The 27,219-nt window shown below is 37.0% G+C and overlaps 1 protein-coding gene across 6 annotated transcripts in view; it reads left to right on the top strand.

Moving 5' to 3' along the window:
• The window catches only part of mtSSB (mitochondrial single stranded DNA-binding protein), a 205,155-nt gene that overhangs the window by 44,192 nt on the left and 133,744 nt on the right, over positions 1–27,219 (top strand). For all 6 annotated transcript variants that reach the window (XM_081738730.1, XM_081738725.1, XM_081738726.1 and 3 more), the window contains one exon: positions 6,212–6,302. In XM_081738730.1, the coding sequence (XP_081594856.1) occupies positions 6,212–6,302 (91 nt within the window). The remainder of the gene's footprint in view (positions 1–6,211; positions 6,303–27,219) is intronic.

The raw sequence follows: 27,219 nt of genomic DNA, 5'->3' as shown, positions 1-27,219 counted from the left end.
TAATTGCAGTTGGCCAGTAATAATGGATAATCAATTGATTGAAAGTAATTGCAGTGGAATTCATTCATTCAATTGCAATTGAAATTAATTGGCAATTAATTCAATTGCAATTGATTTCCACAGCAATTACTTTCAATTGATTGATCAATTGTAATTGATTTTCACTCATTAATTTTCAGCACTGTAGTTCAGAGAGGGCGTAGGGCAATGAAAACTTTAGCCACGACCAATTGACTCACCACCCATCGTGACCCACCACCCATCATGAACCACTCTCATCCACTGTGACCCACAGACCCAACAAAGCCCATTGTCATCAACTCTGACCCATGATTCACGCCCTCTTCTCTACTGACTAAAGAGTTTAAACTTGTAATGAAACAAGCCTATGAAATTATCACTCATCGGAGTTTGAATTTCTACGATCAATCGCTCAAGCACTGCTCTATAACAATAACGGCGGATCTGACCTTTCTAATATAAATAAAATAAAGAGTTTGTTTGTGTCTGTCTGTCTATCTTTGAGGGGCCTGTGGACCAGACGAGTGGACCGAAACTTTTCAAAATTTGGTCACGGGTAGCTTGGTCTAGGCCCCAGATCAAGACGAAGAGTTTTTTTTTTTTAAATTTCGAACTAGGGGGGTCTCAGAGGGAGGTTTACCGAGTCCGGCCTGGGGTCCAGACAAGTTGACCGAGAGTAACCAAATTTTAGTCACGGGTACCTTGGTCCAGGTCCCACAGTAGAAGCGTTTTTGACAAAATTTGAACCAGGGGGTCTCAGGGGGGGCGTTTCTCGGGACATGTAAAAGTAGTAGAAAATGACCGATATTCGTGTCGATTTCATAGTTTTCGCGGTCGCTGAGATCCATGGTGAAACTCCGATCGCATTAATTTCCAAATTTGCCCTATTCGGCTGCGGGCCGGGGGTCAACGGGGTGATACCGAAATATAAAAGTAATCCAAAATGACCGATATTAGTGTCAAATGCATAGTTTTCGCGGTCGCAGAGATCAATGGTGACACTACGATTAGCGATGATTTTCAAATTCATCCACCATTGTATGCGGACCTTGGGTCACCAGAGGGGGGAATTCCGAGACATGTAAAAATAATCGAAAATGACCTATATTAATGTCAAATCCATAGTTTTCAGGGTCGCTGAGCTCAATGGTGAAACTCAAGACCGCGTTTACTTTAACATTTAGCTCCCATCAGCTAAAGAACGGGGCATTATAAAGGGGATCGCGAGAATTGTAAAAATAGTCCACAATGACCGATATTAGTGTCAAATCCGTAGTTATCGCGGTCGCTGAGATCAATAGTGATACTTTCATTAGAGATGATTTTCAAATTTAACCACCATTGTATGCGGGCCGGGAGTCACCGGGGGTGGAGAATTGCGAGACGTGAAAATAATGGAAAATGACCTATATTAGTGTCAAATCCATACTTTTCGCTGTCACTGAGATGAATGGTGATACTTCCACAGGCGTTGACTTCCAAATACAACCCTCATCGGCTGCGGACCAAAGGCGTTGTTTTTTTTTCAAAATTGGAACCAGAGGATCATAGGGGCTTTTACAGGGATATGTAAAAGTAGTAGAAAATAGCAGATGTTAGTGTCACATTCATAGTCTTCGCGGTATCGACTCGGGGCCAGAGAGATTTTTTTTCACAATTCGAACCAAGGGGGTCTGAGGGGGCCTTCACCGGGACATGTAAAAGTAGTAGAAAATGACCAATATTTGTGTCGAATCCATATTTATCGGGGTTGCTCAGATGTATAGTGACACCCCCGATAGTGTTTACGTTCAAATTCATCCCCCATCGGCCTTCCCAATGAAAACACACATACGTTGTTGGATATATATTCACACAAAATATATCCAATTTTAGAAATGTTTCTTAATTGTTCTCCCGTTGTTCAGTTTGTTTACATTGATATTTTACCTGGTCCGTGCGAAGAACAGACATAACAGCTAGTACGAAATGGTAAAGTGTTTGTCATGGACCAAATTACAATGAATTCAATTATATAGATAATTATTATAATTATCATTGATAATTATTTCCTTGTTGAATTATATATACTTTTCAGTGGAAAAAAAGAATAAAATTTGAAAGTCCCAAATCAACGTAAAGTAGACCAACGTAAAGGAAGGATGTATAAAATTTTCCATATAATTAAGCGTGCCGTACAAACTTAAAATTTCCATGTAATTAAGCTAAATTTCCATTTTTGTGTCGTTTTGTGCGCTTATTTCCACGTTTTGTGCGTCACCGGAAATCGGTCAATGGTATCGTACAAATATGGCGGAACATGTTAATGCTGTTCCGTCAGGAACGATTTCGAGGTCGTTTCCTTCAAATCGTCTTGTGCGTGTTTTCTACCGTTTTGTAAGCCTATTTCCACGTTTTGTGAATCAATGGTAGGGGATCAATATGGGCATTCAATGTGGGAAGAAAATGACCCACTGTCCCATCAGTATCGAATTTCGAGGTCGCTTTTTTCGTATTGTTTAGTGCATGTTTTGTACCGTTTCTGTGTATATTTTCACGTTTTGTGCGCCACCAAAAGTGGGTCAAAGAATACCTTCAAATATGGCAGAAAAAGACATATTCATCCCACTTTCAAGGACCATTTTAACCCACTTCCACTGATGTACAAAGTAACACGCATAAAAAAGTAAAGGAAATGACCTCGACATTCGATGGTGACGGAACAGCATTAAGTTATTCCGCTATACTTGTAGGCCATTTTGACCCATTTTCGTTGTCGCACTAAAGTGGAAATAGGAGCACAAAACTGTACAAAACAGGCATTATACGATGCGAAAGAAACGACCTTCAAATTCGATAGTGGCGGAACAATGGCTCGTTTTATTCACACCTTGATGGACCATTTTGACGCAATTCGGTGATGGTCAAAACGTGGAAGTAGGCGAAAAGAACGGTACAAAATACACACTAAACGATGTGAAGGAAACGTCCTCCAAATTCATTGGTGGTGGAAGAGCATTAACTTGTTTCGTTATATTCGCAGGTCCATTTTGATCCACTTCCGGTGACACACTAAAAGTACAAAACAGGCATTAACGATGCGAAAGAAACAACCCGAAATTCGATAGTGGCGGAACAGTGAGCCATGTAACTCCTACTTTAAAGGCCTGTTTAACTCGCCTCAGGTGATGCACAAGACAAGAAATAGATGCAGAAAACTTTTTTTTTTTTTTTTTTTTTTTTAAAGGCACTAAGCGGTGCGAAAGAAACTATCTAGAAATGCGATAGTGTCGGAACAGTGGATCATTTTCGTCACACCTTGGAGGCTCATCTTGACACACTTCTGGTGACACACAAAACGGAAATAGGGGCACAAAACAGGCACTCAATGCGAAAGGAAGGACCTCGAAATTCGGTAGTGACGAAGCAGTGAGTCATTTAACTCCCACTTTAAGGCCCGTTTAACTCTCTTCCGATGACGCACAAGACGAGGAAGTAGGCACAGAAAACTTTTTAAAAAATAGGCACTAAATGATGCAAAAGAAACAACCTAGAAATTCGATAGTGGCGGAACAGTGGGTCATTTTCATCATACTTTGGAGGCCCATTTTGACACACTTCTGGTGACGCACAAAACGTGAAAATAGGAGCACGAAACGGCATGAAACATTCACTAGTCGATGCGAAAGGAAGGTCCTCGAAATTCGGTAGTGGTGGAGCAGTGGGTCATTTTGTCCCACCTTCGAGGTCCATTTTGACCGTCTTCCAGTGACGCACAAAACGTCGAAATAGGCTCACAAAAGGGTGCGCAATGTGAAGTTAACGACCTCGAAATTCGATAGTGGCGGAACTCTCGGTCATTTTCGTCCCATCTTGGAAGCCCATTTTGACCCACTTCCGGTGACGCACAAAAGGTGAAAATACGCGCTCAAAACAGCAAGAAACTGCCACTAAACGATGCGAAAAAAGCGACCTCGAAATTCGTTGGTGACGGAACAGTGATTCATTTTCGTCCCACCTTGGGGACTCATTTTTACGCACTTCTCATGACGCACAAAACGTGGAAGTAGACGCACAAAACGATGTGAAGGAAACGACCTCAAAATTCATTGGTGGCGGAACAGCAATAACTTGTTTCGCCATATTTGTAGGCCCATTTTACCCACTTCCGGTGACGCACAAGATGTGAGAATAGGCGCACAAAGCGACTCAAAACACGCACAAAAGATGCAAAACAAAGTACCTCGAAATTCATTTGTTGCGGAGCAAGTTAATGATGCCGTGAGCATATAATGTATATAATGTAGTTCTTAACATCAAGGCTAAGAACTGCACGGTCCAATTTTTTAGCCAAAGTAGAAGCCCAACCGGGATAGTGATGTCAACCGGCTCGGCTCGGTTTAACTGAGCGAACAGCTTGAGCTGGCATGATTAGGATGACCCATCGACTGGGCTCAATTGAGCCGGCTCGGTAGGGACGAGTCATCGACTCGGCTCGATTGGAGCCAATGGCTCGAACCAGTTCCGTTGAAACGAGTTCATAGGCTGGGTTCGAGTCAGCTCAACTGAGCCGATGGCTCGAACCGGCTCGGTTGGGGTAAGCAATCAGCTCGGTTCGGTTCGGCTCGGGTGAGCCATCGGCTCCAGCTGGCTCGGCTCACTTCACGGTTCGGCTCGATAAATTAATGAGCTGTGAGAGAGCCGCTTGAGTCGTTGACAACCCTAAACCCGGGTCGAGCAGTTATGAACATGTTTGGCTCGAGTCCTATAACTTTTAACAATTTTTGTCTCGAGCCCGAATACTTGCTCCTCCTGAACTCAAACCTAGAACCTCGTGACCGATATCCCTGCCTCCTGAAGATTTCTTGACGACCGAGATCGACAGTCAACTAATTTTTAGTATTCAGATACAAACCGCCTATATTTCGTGTTTATACACAGTGTTATAATAATAATTAGTTATAGTAGTAGTAGTACTATCATTGATAATTATATTGCCTATGTAGGATACTTGAAGAGAGTAGTACTTGGAACTACACAAAGGATTTAGCTCAAATTGGCTCATTTTGACTCGACTCGACTGGAAACTCGATCCGAGTTCGAGTCGAGTTGGGGAAAATTTTTCGAGCCGAGTTCTCGAGCCGAGCTCAAAGATGTCTGCTTCGAGTCGAGTCGAGTTTTAAAGAAAACTCGCTCGTGCCCATCCCTATTGTATACATGACGGGCATATAGAGTTCTTTCGAGGGGGATAGAACCATAAACATAATATATTTTAAAAATACTTAGTTTCACGGCTTTCTTCCCAGGGGGGCAAAGGGATGGTAGTTATCCAGCATTTCTTATAAGTACCTTATTTGAAATATGTAAAACAGTAACAAATGGACAACACAATATACACACATCTTCTTATCTTCAGTTTTAATTGCTGATTTCAATTGCAATTGACAATTAACAATTAAAAGTTTCAATTGCCTGGTGACCAATTAACAATTAACAATTGACGAAAATTTAATTGCAAATTTTATGATTTGAAATTAATTGTCAATTACAAATTGAAATCAATTGCAATTGAAATCAATTCCAATTAATTTTCAGAGCAATTGCTTTCAGTTGATTGATCAATTGCAATTGATTTCAATTGATTTTGCCCAACACTGCGTACGGGACTTTATATAATTTGCGTTGCGGAGTTCTCTCGCAGGGTCAAACAAGCCCGCAACATTCCCGTGCATCAAGGAGATGACTGCGGGTGCTTCAACACACCTGTTGCTAGCCCGTAGCAGTTCCTGTTGTTGTATAAAATGCGTATGCTCCGTGCTAACTAAATATTTGACTATGTTAATGAGTTTATCTAATTCGTTGAGCTGATTACGCGATAATAAATAACATTTTGTTGGCAACCAATTTAAAAATATATACCGATTCTTGAAGGAAGGTTGCAGGATATTGTGCTTCCGCTAGTACAAATATCGAATACAACATCAAAGAGTGGACTAATAAATTCTACCTAAATGAAATAAGCGAGTGGTACTTCGTGTTGCTATATTGGTAGTAGATTTTATATTAGATTGTAGTGTATAGTTTTACTATACGGATCTATAGTATAAGTAGTAGTAGGAACGGGTTAGAAGCCCCGATTTGCATCTTTCAAACAAGTATTATACATGGGTCGTGACGGATGTATTTTAATGTATTATTTCTGATATTTCAGATGCATTGCTTGTCAATTAGAACAATGAAGGAACTGTCTAACGCTGTTCGTGGTCTCCATTTGTCATCAATCAGACTGTCCATGGAAAAGAGTAAGAATTTTTGTAGTTCAATACCTCTCAAAATAAGCTTAGAGTGTAAGGTTTTTTTCAGCAGGAAAACATTAGTGATTTGTATATTTATTGAAGCGTTACTGCTTAAGGGAAGTTATAGCTGTCTGTATGTCTTTTAGTAGAGGAATATGTCACTCGAACATGTGTTTTCGTCATTTTTATTTTGAGCATTGTAGAGTAGACCTTGCTACCGTATAATTCAAGTAAAACTCTAATTACTTCACAACGCCGACAATTGCTGTGTCAACACCGACAATTCTATGCCCTATCAGAATTAAATGAGACACATTTACTAAGCATTCAACTAAAGTAGAGCCTGAATATTAAGATCTTCTAAGATAATTCAGAATTTTACTCCATAATAGTGTTTCTCGTTTATTTCTGCTTTAGTAGATAGTTCTGATTAATATTGCGCATGATGAGGGAAAATTGCGAAGGCATTTCTTGTTCGTTGGAGCCTTACATTTATTCTCGTATCAATTCTAGATGACATTGGCAATGGAATGAAAGTGCTACCACGAGGAGGTATTGGTCGTACTGTCGCGTTGTTTAGCTTGGTTTGCAGTTATAAAAGTATATTTTTCAGAGTAGCGGATGTCAGTTAAACTGCCCCGCTACAGTTACAATAAATAATATGCAGTGCTCAGTGCTAATCATAGTTAATACTAATACTTCATGCGCTTGAGGTATTAAAAGGCAGCAGTGGCAAGATTAGAGGAAACAGAATTTGAAATTGCGTTATAAAGAATTAATGTACTCAGCATTGAAACAGATATTTTAAAATTCGAAGATGATTCCAGAGTGAGATGTCACTATTCCTCAATAATTACACAATCAAAAACAATAAATAAAACATACTGATAAATGCTAATTAAGTAATTCTATTTAAATAGTATTTCAGTTTATACTAGTAAAAATATGTTTCAGCAGATCAATAAATTCTTTGGGAAACCACTTATTATTTTCTAGCATCGCAGCAACATTTTATCTTTGATGTTAGTAGAAAAGTTGATGACTTGATTTGCTTCGATATTATTGTAAGTTACAGCAAAGTGTTCATATTTTTGTTCTTCTCAAGCCAGACACTGTGTATAAAGAAGAAAATGATATTGTAAAAACAACTGTGAAGTTCTAGCAGTCTTCAGAAAGGGAATATGGAGATCTAAAGTTTACTATGAAAACGACATTTCCATTATGTAGAAACCAACCTGTTTAACTACAGACCAAATGGTAATTCTGGACTAAAAGTGTATTTTTTTTAATAGGTTATCGAAAAGAGTAGTTTAAAATTCAAACTCATTAATTGATATTTTCACCTTCAATTCATAGCTATCGTTTCCCAAGAATATAAACCTGCTTTCCGTTGGACTGAACCGAAAGCAAACCAAGAAATATATATATAAAGAAATAAGTTTGATATGTTTTCTGATATGCGAACAATTTTCAAGTTACAACATTGTATAGATATTTTTATGCTCGCAAGCAAAGGATGAATGGATGCAATGTGAGCATATAGCGTAATGATCGAAAAAAATCTGTACGTGGAAATTCCGAAATTAGGAAAAACAGTTACTCAATATAAAAAAAGAAAAGAAGAAAAAAAGAGAAGAAAAAAAAAACAGATGGCACAATATGATACAATCATGATATTATACGAGAGAAAGAAAGTTTGTATATGTGTAATGGTGAACATTGATATGCCTGATATTATGCCTGTACTAATGCAACTTTTAAAGATACCTGTGTGGATAATTATATATAAAAATACATAATACTTTATAGTCATTGTGTATATTTTATACGTAAATGCATACCAACATCCTTACTAATATATACATGCCTATTAAAATAATGGGAACAACTGTAGTTTGCAGCACTTAAGATGTGCGTGCTGGTAATACAGAGAAAACGATGCAGCACCTGGCCGATGTTAGTGATGTTATACGATTGTCTGTAGTACGTGAGGCGGGGTAGAACAGAGGCGCATGTTGAAAGCAGGCAGGCGATGGTGATGGAAAATGCAACATCTCTTTGATTTTAAAGAGCAAATTGTTGATTCGCGGATATTTGACACAAATGTGTCTAAGGTGGCGAGTGCCTGTTTTGTGCGGTTTTGTGCGCCTATTTTTAAGTTTCGTGCATCACCTCGGGGAATATATTTCGAGGTCCATCGTTTTCCCTTTTCATATAGTTTATTAAATTTACATCTGATTCGAAGTGAGTCAAGTAATGACACAATTAAAAGTATATATAAAAAGCTGTTATCTCCGTAAATGTGTTGGTTTACGTAAATCAACTATGGAGAACTCTACTTGTATTGTAGTATATTGCTTGATCCTAGGTACAAATGGTGCATTTGTTACTAGTGTTGCCAGCTTTCTTTTTCTGGTTAACAGGACACATACCACAATTCAAAATCTATCCCAACTACTTTTATCTGAAGTACAAAAATGGATATTGCTGTTAATAATAATTTCAACCTATAATATTTGGCATTTTTTCCTTCCTTTTTACTTGGTGGTACTAAATTAGGTTATAATACAATATACAATTTAATTTCATCTATTATATTTGGCATTTTTTCCTTCCTTTTTACTTGGTGGTACTAAATTAGGTTATAATACAATATACAATTAAATTAACAACAATAAAAATCACATAGCTATTTATTATCTCGTTGAACTGCTACATCTCTTTTCCAGTTCTCATTAGTTTATCTGTGAGTTTAATAAGGTTAGGATGGTAGATAAGGCTTGCGTTATTTCAGAAAATTCTTTAATCAACAAATGAGATTATTGACAGAGCTAACAGCACAGAACTACAAAGCAACAGTTAAATTGTATACTGCTTGATACTTAAACTACTAATTAAATACGATTCCTTCCTGTAGTGCTACAATACAACCTAAAACTTGTAAATATTATCAATGGAATAAGAAACTAAAACAAGTAATACCAAATTTATTGCATAAGTCTTATATTACAATTTTGCTTAAGTAAAAAGAAAAAAGTTGTACTCAGCTTGTAACATTTCGTAACGAAATTTATAACTTCTACTGTTGCCTACGGGACAAGACGAGATTAGAAATAAAGTTTTCTCGTCTCGATTCTCGAAGACTTCTATCTCGAAGCGATTTTCTCGTATTGTCTCGTTTCGTAAATTTATTTACAAAATATATGCCTTGATTTTTTGAAATTTCATTTAGAACTTACAGAGACCTTCAATGTTAAGAGAAGTCCACGGAAACTGTGACATAACAACATTTAAACCATATATTTTGCTGGAGTATGTTCTGTAATGACTTGTGTATTTTTAAAGTTGATATCAACGTTCTTCGTACAATCATCTTATCAATTTATAATTTTTATACTATTTATCACGTTACATTAATCGGTATTTGGAATCTAAGACGGGTGAATTAGTGTTGCCTACGAGACACTATAAATTTTTGCCTCGTCTCGAATTTGAAAATGTACTTCTTTCTCATCTCGTGAGCAACACTAATAGTTTTTCAAAATCAGTCTCTTCATACAGTAGATTTTGCACATTCAAGAACCTGTTTAACTCTTATCTTTCTTAAATAATCTGAAAACTCAATATATGACATGGAGACATGGAAATACTAGAAGTTCAGCAGTCTATTATTACTCCATACGTTCTTCATCCTATTGTTAATCTTTCCTGTGTAAGCATTGCTTGGGGGAATAGTAATTATAATGATCCATAATATTCATTAAAGTTGGATTCCTTCCATTGTAACACATTTCCTTAACGTTCCCACTTAATATCAAAATTAATTAACTAATCTTTAGCTGAAAATATATGCGTAATTTGTAACACGACCGATTATTGATCGCCCGTTTTACATTTTTTTTTAAAATTTTTTTTTTACTTTTAGTGGTACCGTAAATTTTCTTCTTTCCGTCTGGATAGCGACTGTTTCTTGTTAGGTTCTCCGCAAATTATGCGTGCGAATCGGATCAGAGGCGAAAATACGAAACATTTTCGAAGGTAGCTTGGGGACTGCGCGCGAGAGTAGTGTTAGACCGACGCTATGATTTCTAACAGGACGGAGGAAGAAATATCATCAACGCTATTCCATCGGCGTAAAGAAAACTGAAACAATGCCAAAATCTAGTGATTCTTGTTACTTCAATAATACAATTTCAAAGATTATATCGTGCACCTATTGAGGTAAGATTCTGGTAATCAATTTGAGCCAAGCACTGGAGATTGTTTAATGAAGAAAACTGGTCTGTTGGACACACCATGTTGGGCTATGCTTTGTGGAATTTAGAAGTACAATGATTCGCCTTAAGAAATAGGAAAAATTGATATTGAGGATTCCTTCCCTGTGATAAAAGTTAAAAGGTTCGGGCTACAAATTAACATAATAGAAATTATAGGGGCTTGGCTTGTAAAGGTATATTTATCTGTGAGAGTGTTATGTCATGTTAAGAGTGTAAAATGCCTGGGAAAATGTTATACAATTTTAACATGGGTTTCTAATTCGGTGTGCTCCCTCCCTTAAGCATTTCAAAGGGCTCCCCGCGATGTAGTCGTTAATCTTGTCTATTATCACCAGTCTTCACATTATTTGATCAGAATGAAGGGTGTAACATAATCTTTTTTTTTCCTTCCTGGAGCACATTGTTCGAAGTGAGTAACATGATGTTTTGATCAGAGGTTGGCAGTGGTTATTGTTTTGAATAGGTGTTATAGTATTGGTTTTCTTATACATATCAGGACATACGTGTGTGTATTTTCAACAAGTGAGCTTGCATTCTCTCACGTGCCAAAGCAAATGTGTTATTTTGTTTATGAGTGTTCCAATTATAAATTTTCGCCTTAGATTTGGTTAGTAACATAAAGTTAATAAAATCGAAATAGCAAAGAATACGAATACGTAATATTTCGGATTGTTTGGACAAACAAATTACAGTAGTCCCTTTCTTAAACGTCCTACGGTTAGTGCACTTCCGTTCACCGTCCTAGTAAATATAGAGAGTCGAAGAAATTGAAGATGGTAATTCTGTCGTTTTTCCTCTTTTTCAATAAAGTAGTTACCTAAATTTGGAGAGGTTCTGTTTAGGCATAAGCCTGACGACCTATTTAAGACGGAAACTTGATTCCGTTATAACTGTAGTGCACTGTATAAATCATGACTGGAAATTTTCACTTATATTTTTTTTTATTAGCTAACATTATATCTTTGTGTATGTATTTGGTCTAGGAATTAATTCGTGCGGTTGGTACGCACACATTGAAGCTGTAGTACAAACACAAAATACATAAATACCTTAAGAAAAATATTGTCCATCACTAGCCACCACTTTCGCCCATCTGTCAGGCAATGTACGGATTCCGTGGCGAAAGAAGTCCTCATCCTTGGAAGCGATCCAGTCAGAGACCCATGTTTCGATATCTTCTGAAGAAGTAAACCGCTGTCCAATCAAATCGTTGTTCATGCAATCGAACAAGTAGTAGTCCGAAGGAGCAACGTCTGGTGAATACGGCGGGTGGGGTAAAACTTCCCATCCGACATTTTCTAAATAGGTTTTGACCGGTTTTGCGACATGTGGGCGAGCGTTATCATGTTGAACAATAAGTTTATCATGTCTGTTCTCCCATTCTGGTCGTGTTCTGGCCAGAGCTTGCTTCAAACGCATTAATTGTCGTCGATAACGTTCTCCATTCATAGTTTCACCCGGTTGCAGCAGCTCATAGTACACCACACCTTTCATATCCCACCATATGCACAGCATAACCTTTGCACAGTGAATATCTCGTTTTGGTTGTGATGGACCTGGTTCACCTGGTTTCACCCAGGCCTTTTTTCGTTTAGGGTTCTCGTAATGGATCCACTTCTCATCACCCGTAATAATTCGATGCAGAAACCCCTTTCTGCTCTGTCGTTGAAGCAGCAATTCGCAAATGGTTTTTCGTCTTTCAACGTCTCTGTCTTTCAATTCATGTGGAACCCAATGTGACATCTTTTGAATCATTCCCATGGCTTTCAAGCGTGTGGAGACTGTTGTTTGATCAACGCCTAACGCTGCTGCAAGTTGTTCCTGCGTTTGACACGAATCCTGCTCGAGCAATGCTGTCAATTCTTCGTCTTGAAATTTTTTTTTGGCTGTCCAGCTCGCTCTTGGTCTGCTAAGCCGAAATCACCACTTCTAAACCGTGCAAACCACTTCTGACACATTCGCTCAGCTAGAGCATGGTCACCATACACTTCCACCAAAATACGATGACTTTCAGTCGCACTTTTCTGCATGTTAAAGTAATGCAGCAGGACACCCCGCAAAAACACTTTATCAGGCACAAATTGCGCCATGTTCACTTAACTACAAACTGGTGTTGTTGACGCTTTAATCCACTGCCCTATACTACGAACGATACGCGATGACAGGGGTTTGCAACACATGTGTGGATACACAGAACTGTGGGACGCTCCGTTCGTTGCGCCATCTCTTGTCCACCCGCACGAATTAATTCCTAGATCAAATATTATGCAAAGTTTATAGACCTGTGGAACTAAGTATCTCCCATAAACATTACTTCATTGCATAGAAGGCGAGGGAAGTAGATAATATCTCGGGATCATATTTTTTTTCCTAATATAAAATTTATGGTAATTCTATAGTAGTTTCGATCGTGTCCTGGGTTTATTTATTTTACGAATTTAACATTTCCCTTTATTTTTTCTCTCTTTACCTAGGATGCAACTACACTAGATTTAAAAGGTCTATATTTCTTTTATAAGAAGATTTTGATTTATATAAATACCGATACATCATACATTCACTCATTCATTTATTTATAGTCTCATATTTACTTATAACAATATTAGCTATTTTTTGTGCAGAAGTTAAGTTTATTCTAGTTACATCGTACATGTGAACGTGCGAGTTTCTTCCTTAGTCGTCGTCGTCATATCGTGTCAACGTACTACTCTCTAGTTTTTTTTAACGCGCTTATATCTTCCTGTCAGTCCTAACACCCATTATTGCCTGTGGTTTGTCTTTAATATATCCAGAGTTCAAGTAGAGTGGATTGCCTGTTTTAATCTCCTTCGAGGCTTTGATAACTGGTTTATGCGTACGAGATGAGCTCCGGAAATGAATATAGTTATAAGATATTGTCTGAGTCTAGTACATAAACATTATCACACTCATCAAAACATCACGCACTACACAAACACACATACCGCATCATATGTATATCACACTAACATCTAAAGTTAATCCTCATTCGATACATACATACATACACTTTAATACAATTATGTAAACGTTAAACAAGCATTACATAGGATTACACACATTACATGGATATTTTTTTTTTCTTTCCACGAATATTCACCTTTAGCAAAGAAAACGTATTTATATATATAGACGTATAAAGTGGTAAAAATTAAATCCTACACTTGATATTTAGACTTTAGGGACATTCGGATTTCGAGCATGGATGAAGGTTTACGTTATCTGTTATTTCGTGTTTACTGCCATTGAGCGGGTCGATACCTGCGTGGTAATGCTTTGTCACCTTTTCGGAAATAAATGGTATTCTAGTATTTTTTTTTTTTATTCCAAGCTACTTGACCATATCTAGTATATTAGTACTAGTCTGACGAATGGTTTTCTTTATTTGAGGAGTTATTCACATTTTCTTGTATTTTGTTTTTCTTAATTTCTTATTTTAGTTAGACGTTTTATAAACATGTTAGCTTTGCTATTTGCGGTCGGCGACTGATCTTTCAAGATAAGCCGATACTAAGAATGTCTTGTCGTCGTATCCCCCTCCTCTTTTTCTTTTATGTGAATTCAAATGTATTGCTGCCGCTAGATGAGTTATACTGAAAATAGCTCATGGAGACTGAACCACGATTTGGAAATTTCTCTGTTTTAGAATTGTTCTTAGAGCTATATGATTTATTAGATATTAATAAAAGTAAGAGTATCCATATGGAAGATGTCCTGATGACGGCTGAAACGTGAGTTAAAATATTAGAGAATATTTTTTTTTTTTTTTTTTTTTTTACCAGCAGTTTTGCTTAAAGAACTTCGAGATCCCGGCCTGCCTAGCAGGGTATAATTCCTTAAAACTTATTCTCTTTTAATCCCCGTTTTGTTTTGTCCCTGCCCTAATTTTGTTTCGTCTTAATAAATTAATAACTTTCTTTCCATTAATTTGTAACTAAATTATATTAGTACGCGAACATCAAAATTATTAAAAGGAAGGATTTAAAATTAAATAACTTAAATTCTGAATATTCAGCCACTCATTTAAGAATTAAGAAATAGTCTGGCCAGAGAAATCGATTTTTTTTTTATTTTATGATTGGAAAGAGTGTTTTATTATGCTTACAAATATGGTTACATGTCAGGTTGACTTTGTGGTTTGTGAAACTATATGTTCAATGGAGTATGATGTTTATTTCAGTAGAAAGCTGTATGTAATCGGTGTCAGATAGGGTCGGCCTGAGATCTTGTGTTTATGATAATTTATTAAATGTTGCATTTGTATGAAGATGGAAATTAGATTTCAAGAGCGCTTCATAAATGGCAGGTTCTTTAGAAACTCCATATGTTTATAGTCACGGATGATAAAACATAAATGCTAAGTAGTATTTCATACATTTATGAATACGAAGAAATAATTGTAAAATAATTATGCCTCCGTGGAGATGGGGTCTTTATAAGTATTTTTTTTATATTATCTTCGTTGTACTTAGAATATTGTAAAGATAGATCGTGATCTGGTGAGTTTCTCGAATTTCCTACCACATTGTTTTGTTCTCTCGACTATAGCCATCCCTCTGTAGATAATATATATATGTAAATTAAATGAAACTTTACAACTTTGTAAAGCTAGGTCCCTTCTGTGATACTGCAATTATTAAACTATCAGCTTTGAATTAACGAACTGTTTTGTAACTGGTAACGAAACGCAATGCTTTCATACCATAAGCCCAAGTCATTCTGTCTGTAACTAAAGGAAAGTTGTGAAATGAAATCGAAATGGGAAGGTTCACATGTATTTCATACGAAGGATAAAATTATTCGTAAAATATCACTATTAAACCAGAGAGAAGAAATGACTATTTTGGTTTTAAAGTTAATCACGGCAAGGCAATGTCATAATATTTCAGTTCTTGTTCATGGAAGATAAGTAAGGTGAACTGCGGAACTACTTAGCCATCTTTGGATATCTTCAACTTTTACTCTCTTTTGCCTTACCTCAGTGCATATGTACTTAAAGTACGAGAAGTGGAAAGTTTGACTGTTATTTATAACATAATAAGTTTCAAGCTATTTCAAATCCTAAAGTATTTAATTTTCGATATACAGTGATATCTTCTTCAGTGATGTGACGATATGTTAACTCGGCTTCAGACGTACAGTCATTCGTTTTAGTCTTTCCATCTCGGTGAAGATATATTTAACCACTTTCATTGCCTTTGTGCCCCTGAAGTGAGAATAAATTGATAGTGGAAGGTGTTTGTAGTAGTAACAAAATATTGCGACGTATTACCGTTATTGTCAGGAGATTCTATGATTCAATGATTCTACATCCTAAATATCATACTGGACAAACAAAATAAAATTACGCGATGTGGACAAATTAAAACTACCTATTTTAATTATAAAACAAACTTTATTCTGATCCACGTTACTGTATGTTATTTTTTTCTTTCCTTTTTCGTTGTATTAAAGTTTGTAAACAATTTAATTATTTTGAGTACTAAACAGCGAAAACATAATATAAAGTAGAAAAGTGAGAATTGGGACAAAGTGATATTAAATATATATATATTGAGGAGATGAAGAAAAATATGTGAAGAATTTCAAAACGTATTTCGAGAACGTATATAAACATTTACATTTCGTACTTAAAGCTATATGAACTTTAATATTCTAGTTAATGTTCGAGTTACGAACAATAATATATATATATATATATAATGATATATCATTATAATTATCGATATGTATAAACGTATTTATGTTTACTTTTTCCTATTTTTTCAGTTTTATGTAATAAAATCATATATATATATCTTGTATTTTAATCCATTTTATTTGACTTATAAAAATACTAGATACTGCCTTTACCTCTGATGTGGTTCAAAGGTTCTAGATTTAACTGATGTTTCTAATAATCTTGTTCTATCGTTAGTTAATGACAATGTGCTCCGAAAAAAAAAAATCGTTTACTTTGTGGATATCTACATGTGTTGGTAACTGTTTTATTTAGGTACCCACTGGAATTCAAAATCAATTACTTAACCACGAACACGAGGAAGGAAGGTCTCAAAGAAATTTCTCGACTTCGTCAATATTTACAACACATTGGAAACTTATATTTCCCTTTTTTTTTATTTCAAAATTCAAAATTACTTTTTTTTAAATTTCGTTTTGTGGTACTAACTCCCCTCTTCAATTCTTCTTGAGGCAGCACGGTCAGTTTTTCTTTAATATTTTGGTTATCGAAATTCAGTTTTATTATATATATATATATTTTTCTTTTTTTTGGTTTCTAAATTTCTAATTATCCTTAGGTAGCTAGATTATAGTTACCTTAACGACGAAACAAATCTCGATAGGAGAAAAGAAGGGGGAGGTTAGTCACAAATTCTTGTAAATAAGAGGACCCAACGAAAGGTATCTGGTCTGACTAGTGAAGCGGGCAGCGGATAACAAATAGTAAAGCCCTCGATCTGTTTCAATAAAGAAGAGTTAATGCTAGAAGCGAAATTAAAATAACTGTAAGATTTAAAGGTACATTGTTTTACGAAGTGATTATAAGTTTATTGATACCCATATGAATAATATAGGAGGTTATGAAGCCTTAAGCAAGTAGTATTAATAGTTCAGAAGAATTTTATCTACGACAGTCTCGAAATAACTATGGTACATATTACGAAAAAAATCTTGTATATTATTGTTTAATATATGAAAAGAGATTTGAGCCATGTGAAATAAACAAAATTTTCAGGAAAAAAAAAAAAAAAAAAAACGCTCATCGTCTCAGAATTCGATGAAGGGTTTTGTACATGTAGGCCCCTATAAGACATGGTCATGCACCAAATTTTAGCCCTGTACCCCTTGTAGTTTCAGAGTACAGAGTGGTAAAATATAAACAAATTTGATTTTTTTTTTTTTTTGTAGAACCTTAGCTTCAATCTCCCGTAAATATTAAGCTAGAGAGAAAAATAATACATCATTTTGAAGAGGAAAGAATAGGCTAAAAGATATGTCAGGAACATTTATTTGAAAATCAAATGTCATTTTCCGGGAAAATTTTGGATCAGTGACCTCAGAAAGTACCTATATGATTTCCTTCAAATTGGGTATGAAGGTAGCCCCATATGTCCGGAATAAGTGTGCCAAATGTCAACTTGGGCAAAGAATAGGCCTGGAGTCTACAATGATTTTCGTGTGACCATGTTAGGAGAGACACCTGCGGTGCAATGTGCGAATTTGTTAGTACTGGTGAAGTAAGGTGTAACCTGTAATTCAGTAATCTTGTGGGAATCTTTGGAATATTCCCTTATCAATCGTAATTGGCCTAAATGTGTGAACATTCTAGAAGGTTCTAGAACCGTCTGGAACATTCTAGAAAGTTGTAGAATCATCTGGAACATTCTAGAAAGTTCTAGAACTGTCTGAAATATTCTAAAAAGTTCCAGAATCATCTGGAACATTCTAGGTTTTAGAATCGTCTGGAGCATTCTAGAAAGTTCCAAAACCGTCTGGAACTCTTTACCTGTATAACAGCAGAGGACATGGACACTGCATGCCAGTAAGCTCTTAGCTGTAGATTGGATAACAGGTCTAGCTGCAAGTGTCTATATATAGTGAAATCACAGTCACTATACAGCAGATTTTCGATTGTCAGTAGTGGATAGTCCCGTGATCCAGGTGCAGCATTACCTGTAACTGTGTGCATTCAAATGCTGCATTGCTGCTTGGGGCGATTCCTCTATGTCAGCATTGCCACGCCTCTACTGTGCCAATCGATTTGGCAGTCATAGCAGTAAGGTGAGGCTTGGACTTCGCTAGTGCAAGCGGGGATGGCAGAACTGACTCTACAACTCGAAGCTCAGAGTCTGAACACGGTATGCAACAAATGCAGGAAGGTACTAAGTAGACGCCGTTCCAGAGCAGCTGACATACAGGTAAGGCCATCAGACGATGACCAAGAATCTTAGTGCAAATCTCTTAGTGAAATCTTGATCAATCTTTCATATCACCTGACGCAACAATTGACGTAATGAACCCGAGCCTTCAGGTAGTTGGTGCGTCATCAATTCAGAGAAAGAAGCTGAAACAAATTCGGTACTTCAAAAAGAATCTGAAATCTATAAGCAGATCCTTCAGGGAACACTTTCCCTTGTGTCGCTCATGTTACACAGTCTGAAAGTAATAGTAAAAATGATGAGGAAAAGAAAAGTGCAGAGTCAGAAATTGTTAGTCAGCTGAAAGAGAAGTTCAACACATGCGCCAAAAGTTCAGATAAGATAATGGTTCTTACACTTCTGCCCAAGAGCTGGCCAGTTAAAGAAATTGAGAACGCATTTGGTGTGACAAATTACATGGCTCGTACAGCAAAGAAACTTGTTATGGAAGAGGACATCCTATCAACTCCAAACCCAAAGCCTTAAGGTCATTGTCTGAAAAAACAATCAAAGAAATTTATGCTTTGTACAACAGTAGTGATGTTAGTCGTCAGATGCCTGGGGAAAAAAGACTTCGTGTCTGTTCATCAACAAGGAGGGAGAGTCCACATGCAAAAACAACTGATCCTAATGAACCTAAAGGAAGCATACTTGCTTTTCTAGAATAAGAATCCTGATGCCAAAATTGGATTTTCCAAATTTTGTGAACTTAGGCCACAGAACTGCATCCTCCCAGGTGAAAGTGGAACACACATTGTGTATGTGTGCGTGCGTGCGCGCGAACACCATCAAAATGTTGTCTTGATTATTACTGGAGCAAAGATTGACAAGATGACTAGGGATGGAAGAGGCCTTTCTGCTCATACAAGGACTGTGTCAAGTGAATGATGTGTGACAATGTAACAGATAAATACATGCTAAATGAGTGTTCTGAATGCCCGGGGAAAGCGCACATCAAGCAGAAACTTATGAACCTGATGGACGGACACATGACCGAAGAGGTGACCTACAAACAGTTGGTTTTAGTTGATCAAACCATGCTAGAGACAATGACTAAATCTGCTGACGAGTTTTAAATGATCTCTGCAACAAGCTGGAGGTATTTCAAAAACATTCATTTATTGCAAAGCAACAATAGGCATACCTTGCTCAACAAAAAGAGAACTTGAAACCAAAGAGTTTGTTGTAGTGTGTGACTTCTCTGAAAACTACTCCTTTGTGCTACAGGATGAGGCACAAGGATACCACTGAAATAATACCCAAGCAATTGTGCACCCATTTGTAGCGTGCTATAGTGAGGAGGGTGTACTGCAGCACATAAGCGTGGTTATCAAATCTGAGTGCTTTAGACGTCACACTGTGCAGCTCATCAGTTAAAAAAAAGGTGTAAATCCTGACTGACAAGACAAGTTTCACAATGTGTTAAAAATGTATTACTTCTCTTATGGAGCTGCATCTCAGTATAAGAACCAGCAAAACTTCATTAACATCGGAATGCATTCCCACGACTGGTGAATGGCATTTCTTTGCAACCTCACACGGCAAGGGAGCAGGGCTGTATCTTGTTGGGGGGGGGGGAAGGGGTCAACTGCCGCCCCAGGGAAGCTCCCCGCCGTTCGAGGGGGGACCACTTTAAGCCAAAATTTTCTTACTTCATATACAATACGAACATTAAATTATAGATGAAGCATCAAACAGGTTCACTACGTTACATAAATACACAGAAGGTAAATAAAACAAAAGTGAGTTTTGGGCCCATTTCAGTTAAAAAAAAAAAAAAAAAAAAAGACTACTATTAGTGACCCTAGAAATAATATTTATTCGTATGGCTTTGACATTTGTCAATATTGTCCCCTTAATTAACTTTCCATATAGGAACGGGAACAAGGGGGTAGCTAACGGCCCCACAGACCTTGCAGCGCGGGAGGGCCCACAAAGAGTAAGAGAAAGATGGAAAGAAAGGGTCTATTTTCGATTAGGGGCCCAAATACAATGCTTGCTCTCCCAGAAAAAAAAATCTAAGTTACGGCGCTGCAAGGGAGTGTGTGATGGTATTGGAAGTGCGCTGAAAAGGAATACTGCAAAAGCAAGACCATACAAAAATCAGATCATGACTCCACGCCAATTGTACAGTCCGCAGCAAAAAACCTGCAACATGAGCATGTAACTTTATTGTGAAACTATGTCTAATAGTCCAGAGAATCAACATGTCGTCTAAGTGGCACGAATCACGCCAGGAGAAACCTCGGCGTCCTCCCCTCCACACTTACTTTGGAGCAAAAGACTTCTTCGTTTCACAATAAATTTACATGCTCATATTGCAGGTTTTTTGCTGCGGACTGTACAACTGGGTCACGAATGACAGCAAAAATTTTAAAATGGTGTATGTGTACTGCACAGAGAGGGAACATGAAGAGGAAGCCACCTTCCTAAAGGACAGATTTGATGCACCTCGACAGATTCTTGGAACCTGTAAATTTCACTCTGTGGTTCCTGTATCTCAAAGAAAGCTCGCAATGAAACAATATTCCTCTAAACCAGACTTTAAGGAAGAGTTAGTAATTCCAGCAGATGGCTCACGAGCTGGCATTACCATTTATAGAATCAGAGGCTTTGTTACTTGCACCTATGGTAGCTTTTGATGGGTTGCTGGTGATCTGCAAGTCGACGAGACACATGAAACATAAAAGTTGTGTTTTCTGAGATCTCTTGGACCAGCACCTTCCTTTGTATGTCCAGATATACAAGATGTGCTCTTACTGGCTGCTTGTGACATCATCTCTCTTGTTTATCCCATAACTGCAAATGGCCGTAAATACACGTTCAGCAACAAAGAGATAGAAGAAGGCAGTCGACCGCTTCAACGGAGGCATGACTGACAATTGATCACTTCCAGCAGGTCAGTAATAGCTAAATATTTCTTACACCTTATTTCATTAGTATTGACAAATTGCCACATTATCCCCAGGTGTCCCTCTCGACATGGTCACATGAAAATCATTGTAGACTCCAGGCCTATTCGTGGCCCCTAGTTGACATTTTCACACTTATGCCGGACATACTTTGATAACCAATTTCAACGAAGTCAAATGGGCACTTTCTGATCACTCAAAAATTTTCACGGTAAATGATATTGATTTTCAAATAAATATTTCTGACATATCTTGTAGCCTATTCTTTCCTCTTCAAGATGATATATTATTTTTCTCTCTAGCTCAATATTTACGGGAGATATGACCAATTGAAGCTAACAAGATTCTATAAAAAACATCAAATTTGACCTTTTTTTTTTTTTTGCCTCCCTGTACTCTGTAACTACAGGGGGTACAGGACTACAATTTGGTGCATGATCATCTCTGATAGCGACTTGTACACCAAGTTTCATCGAAATCTCACACTGAGGTTTTGGGCTTGGTTGATTTCACATGGAATGACCTATTAGATTATTGCTATGAGCTAGCTAGAAACCACAATATTTTATTATGTATTTTAGATAGGCCAAACGTTGAACTTGAAAATGACAGATATTTTTATCAATATTTTGTTAATATACAAATTTATGATGAGTCTTGTTTCAGCCGTGTTCGTTTTCTTTTTCCCGCTTCCAATTCGAAAATTTTCGACATTATTGCGTATTCATCAATCTGAAAATAATCTATTCATATTAGTTTATCCATCATTTAATTATTCATGATGATAATTTCATTTCATACGTTTACAGGATATTGTGCAGGGTGACTCAATAAAATCTCCACAGTTTAAAGGCCAATAAAACGAAAAGTATTGCAGATAGAGAGCTATTTATTCAAAAATATAAAATAGTACTGAATACAGTGAAAATCATTGTATATCCAGATATATTACTGCGAATCTTCTTGTGCAGTTCTTCTTACACTCTCCCTAAGAAGCCCAATATATTCCTTGCAGAACATTTTGGGGACTGCGAAACATAGTGTCTCAGCCTCAATATATGTACTCATAGACGTACGAACAGTTTTGTCGACCAGATAATTTTTTCTTTTTCTTTCTTCCTTTCTTTTTTTTCAACGCCGAATCCAACCCATTGTTTGGAAATTCTCGACCTACCACAAGCTAGCCTTCCAATGAGAAAAATTTTCAACGGTGGAATGGTAAACTTTAAGCGTAAAGGTATTCGGACTGTCATCACAGAATTATTGCTTTCGAAAAACATTTCTACTTTGTGCGCGCGATGAGTTCCTGACCAAACCATAATGATTGGAAACGGAAAAAGATAAATGAGCGGAAGCAACAATCCTCACTCCTCTCACCCTTTACTGACAGCGCTACAGCCTGTTAAGAAGTGGGTGGTTTTGTGGGATATTATTGCTAATAATTTTATTGTCTGTTGTTGTGTCACTTCAACACGCAACAGAACAGAGTAATTCAAATCAGACCAAGTAATTACAAACTGTTTTTAATACCATTTTATATTTTTGAATAAATAAGTTTCTATCTGCTATACTTTCTGGCGTACTAGCCTTTAAAATGTGGGAGATATTATTGGATGACCCTGAGTAATGTCAACGTCGATCTGTATATTGTTATTAGGCTAAGTAATCGAAGATCCTGTATTGATATTTGAAAAACCTCAGAAATAAAGTGCGAAACAGTGCGATAAAAAAAACTGAAAAACAAATAGATAAATAAATAAATAAATAAATGAGAAAAGAAAACAATACGCATTAAACAGTGCTGTAGTCCTAAAATTTTCAGAGGGTATACGCTGTTTTGTGATCATGTATGATTGTCATAAAATACAGAATGAATTTTTAATGAACGATGTAAAACGCACATATTAACTCTATTAAAATGTAAATGATACATTATCGTTTTATAGTCTTAAAGCATTTCATGCTGTTTTCTTGATGACACTTCTTACTTAAATCACCACTTCTCAATTCTCCCATCAATCATTCACGGCATCATTCCTTCCATTCCTGCTGAGTGCGCGTTCTCTTCACTCCTCCGTCCCATAGCTCCTGTTCTGTGCGTCTTAAAACCACAAATCCATTCATTATAAACAGTCCATAGCAAGGTTGGCATCCAGAAAAAGCAGTCCACATCCGAGGCTTATCTTTCTACTGTGCTCGATGGTAGGTTTTAAATGCCGGATGATCGGCCTGGCACAACCACCAACCTGAAGGACCAGTGGCTGCCTGCAGTTCCGAAGAACTGGGGGATGGGGGCGCCACATCCCAACGCCAGGTTATCATTGGAGTCATGACCCAATGGAGTCTTGGCCCCATAAGTATAAATGAAACAAAAGTAGAAAATACACTCTAATGAATAATACGCTTTGAAACAGAAGGTACACTCTAATGACTAAGATTAAGCAGAGGGTATACGGCGTGTACCGCCGTGTACCCTCGACTACAGTCCTGGCATTAAAGTGATTCAAAATTTTAAATAAAAGCAAGAAAGATATTGTAGATTTAACATATAGTTGGAAATCCACTAAATGAAAATTGTGCGTCGAAAATAAATAAATAAATAAAGTTCATTTACATATAATGCATTAGACATCTGTTAAGTGCTATCTTCAAAACTGAACACTTCCAGATATAATGCGACAAAATAACGCTCAAAAAATATCTCTGGTGCTTCAATGATAATTTACGAACAAATTCCGTACTATAGTTATTCGCTAAACACAATAGATATAGGTGAGTGTTGAAAATTCGTAATGTGTAAGTGTTATACGCAACATCCTGTGTCTAAGGAAAATTACATACACGGTATATTCAATTACAGCAGCCTATATAGTTATCCCAGTAACGGACCAAGGGTTCTTTCCCAATATTGCCAAGTCTCTGCGATTCCATTTGCTATCGACATTATGCCCAAGTCCTTACAAGGAAAAGAAAAAAAAAAACTTCATTACAGTTTTTTTCTTTTTTATTTATCCAGTTTAGTGAAAGTGATTTTAAGATGGCACCACTGATATCTTATACTTTTGATATTCCAGGGACTGAGTTGCAACGAAAGTGGAAAAGTACGTGTGTATAAATGTTTGCAGAAGAAAGCATTATATTTATAAAGTATTATGAGAACAGACCTTTGCGTCTATTCCCATCCACTTTGTGTTACAACTTAGTTTTCCCTTTTGTTTTGCAGTAAGTAAGCATATAAGATTATGGTCTAGGATTTGTCAAGAATATACTTCGGAATTACATTTCACCTGTTGTTGTTAAGTCATATTTTCTTAGTATCTTTATTTGGTAACTTTCAGAAAGCGTCTTCGATTCGAAAGACTACAGAAAAACAATATTCACAGGGCTGCAGTTGCATTAGTGTTGTTATGTTGTGTTTAGTTAATATCAGAAAAATAATATAATCACAATTTCAAATAGCAAGTATGTAGCGCAGAAGACCTTAATTATTTATGTTTGCATTTTGTAGTTTGATATGTTTACTGTTCTTGCATAAATATAATCATTGCTAGAATATATTTATGAATATCTATGTCTGATAATACTTGAGAACATGTGAAAGATATTCTAACAAATTTTTGGAAATAGTATGTTTTAATTGAAATTTAGAGCTATGTCGGTGGTAGTTCACTACCAGAAAGGCCACCGGACCGAATCGGTCTAAACTGAGTAGCTAGACGAAGAGTGTTCTATGAGAAGGCAGCAGTTCTCCAGTAACCAAGTTTGCGGAAATCATAGTGATTGGTACGGCAATTTTGACATTAGTTCCAGGAGTGGTCAGAGGGACTTGAACCGCTGGGATACTGCGAAGAGGAAGGCAACGGAAAACTATCACTCTATTTTTCCCTAGTTTGCTGACAGCAAAAAGAGAACATATGTAAAAGAGAATGGTCTTTCGCAAGGAAAAATATAGTCCCGGAGGCAAAATATTCCCCATTCGGAACTCCGGAAGGGGATAACTTGGGAAGGCTTAGTAGACGAGAAAGTAACAATGTAGGAAAGATAGTTAGGGACAGAAAGACAAGCAAGAGCAAAATGTTTAGGATAGGGACATGAAACGTAAGTACCATGTTACAGGGAGAGAAATTAGAAAATCTTAGATGGTAAGGTAATGAAGTATTGAAGAGCGAAGTTTATAGAATGTACTCAGGTAATGAAAAGGGTCATAATGGTCTAAGAATAATACTTGGTAAGCGCTTAAAAGAGAAGGCAGTGAAAGTAGAATGTGTTGATGATTGAGCTGTGATGTTAAGAGTTAAAGGAAAAAAGAATCATTTAGTAGTGATACATACATACGCACTGACAACCTAGCATACAGTTGAAGAAGTAGAGGAGAAGTATGATATTATTATTATTATTATTATTAAGAAGTATTCTTCCTTTTGGGCAGGTCTTGGGACTAATGAGATTTTTTTTTTTCAATTTTATATTTGGGCAGAATATGTTTCTTCCACTTTTCTCGATCTTCAGCTTCCTCTTTTAACTTCCAATATTTTCTTTTATCTTTCAAATCATCGAACAGCTGTGTTGTTCTTCTTCCTATTCCTCGCTTCCCTTCTATCTTTCCTTCTATAGCAGTGTGAAGAAGGCAATTTCTTCGCAAGATGTATCCAATCCAATTGGCCTTTCTACGAAGGATGGTGGCTAGAAGTGCTCTCTTCTCTCCTATCCGTTTTAAAACATCTTCGTTTGTTGCTCTCTCTGTCGATTTTATCTTCCCCATCTTCCTCCAACCCCACATTTCGAAGTTCTCTAAATATTTCTTCTCTATCTTCCGTAATGTCCAAGTCTCTGAACCATACAGTCCAATGCTTCATGTATAGCACTTGACCAACTTCTTAAGTCCTGAGCCTGCTAGTTAAGAGTGATCTGTTCTTGTTGAATGCTTCTTTAGTTATAGCAATTCTTGACCTGATCTCTTTGGTGCAGTAAGCATCTCTCGTCAAGATACTTCCCAGATACTTGAAATTATCGAACTCTTCAAGTTCTCTTTGTTCTACTCTGATCTGTAAGGGCGTGTTTCCACGGGATATTCTCATGACTTTTCACTTTTCGATGTTAATTTCCATTCCATACAGTTTTCCAGTGTCAACTATTTTGTCAATTATCTCCTGTAGTCCTCCTTCGGTTTTAGCTATTATAACCGTATCATATGCATACCTGATCTTGTTAATGATCTGCCCTCCAATCTTGAAATCTCCAATTCCCATTAATGCTTCCTTCATTAAACATTCACTGTAAATATTGAATAATTTGGGCGACAAACTACATCCTTGTCTGACTCTTCTTCCAATCTCCACACTATTGGTTTCTCCTTCATTCAAGCGCAGCTTCACTCGTTGTCCTGTGTACAGGTTTTGAATGAGTCGTCGATCCCTCCAGTTGACTCCGATTTCTTTAAGTATTTTCAGAAGTTTCGTCCAATTGACTCGGTCGAAAACTTTCCGCCAGTGGATGAACCACAGACGCAACTCTTCCTTTACATCAAGAATTCTTTCTGATATAATTCTCATCAATCCAATAGCATCTGTGGTGCCTTTTCCTTTCCGGAATCCAAATTGATCTTCTTCTAACCTCTCATCCATCTTACTTTCCAGCCGCCTGTTCAGTATGCGTGCAATGATCTTTTCAGTGTGGGAAATCAGGCTAATGGTTCTGTGATCGCTGCACTTCTTTGCTTGCTTTTTCTTGGGCAATGCAATCATTGTAGCATCAAGAAAATCCTTTGGCCATTCTCCACTCAGGTAGATCTTGTTAA

The sequence above is a fragment of the Thermobia domestica genome, chromosome 14 (assembly GCF_964235325.1).
Source record: "Thermobia domestica chromosome 14, izTheDome1.hap1.1, whole genome shotgun sequence".
In the NCBI taxonomy this organism is placed as follows: domain Eukaryota; kingdom Metazoa; phylum Arthropoda; class Insecta; order Zygentoma; family Lepismatidae; genus Thermobia; species Thermobia domestica.
This window is presented reverse-complemented; position numbering and strand designations above follow the sequence as displayed.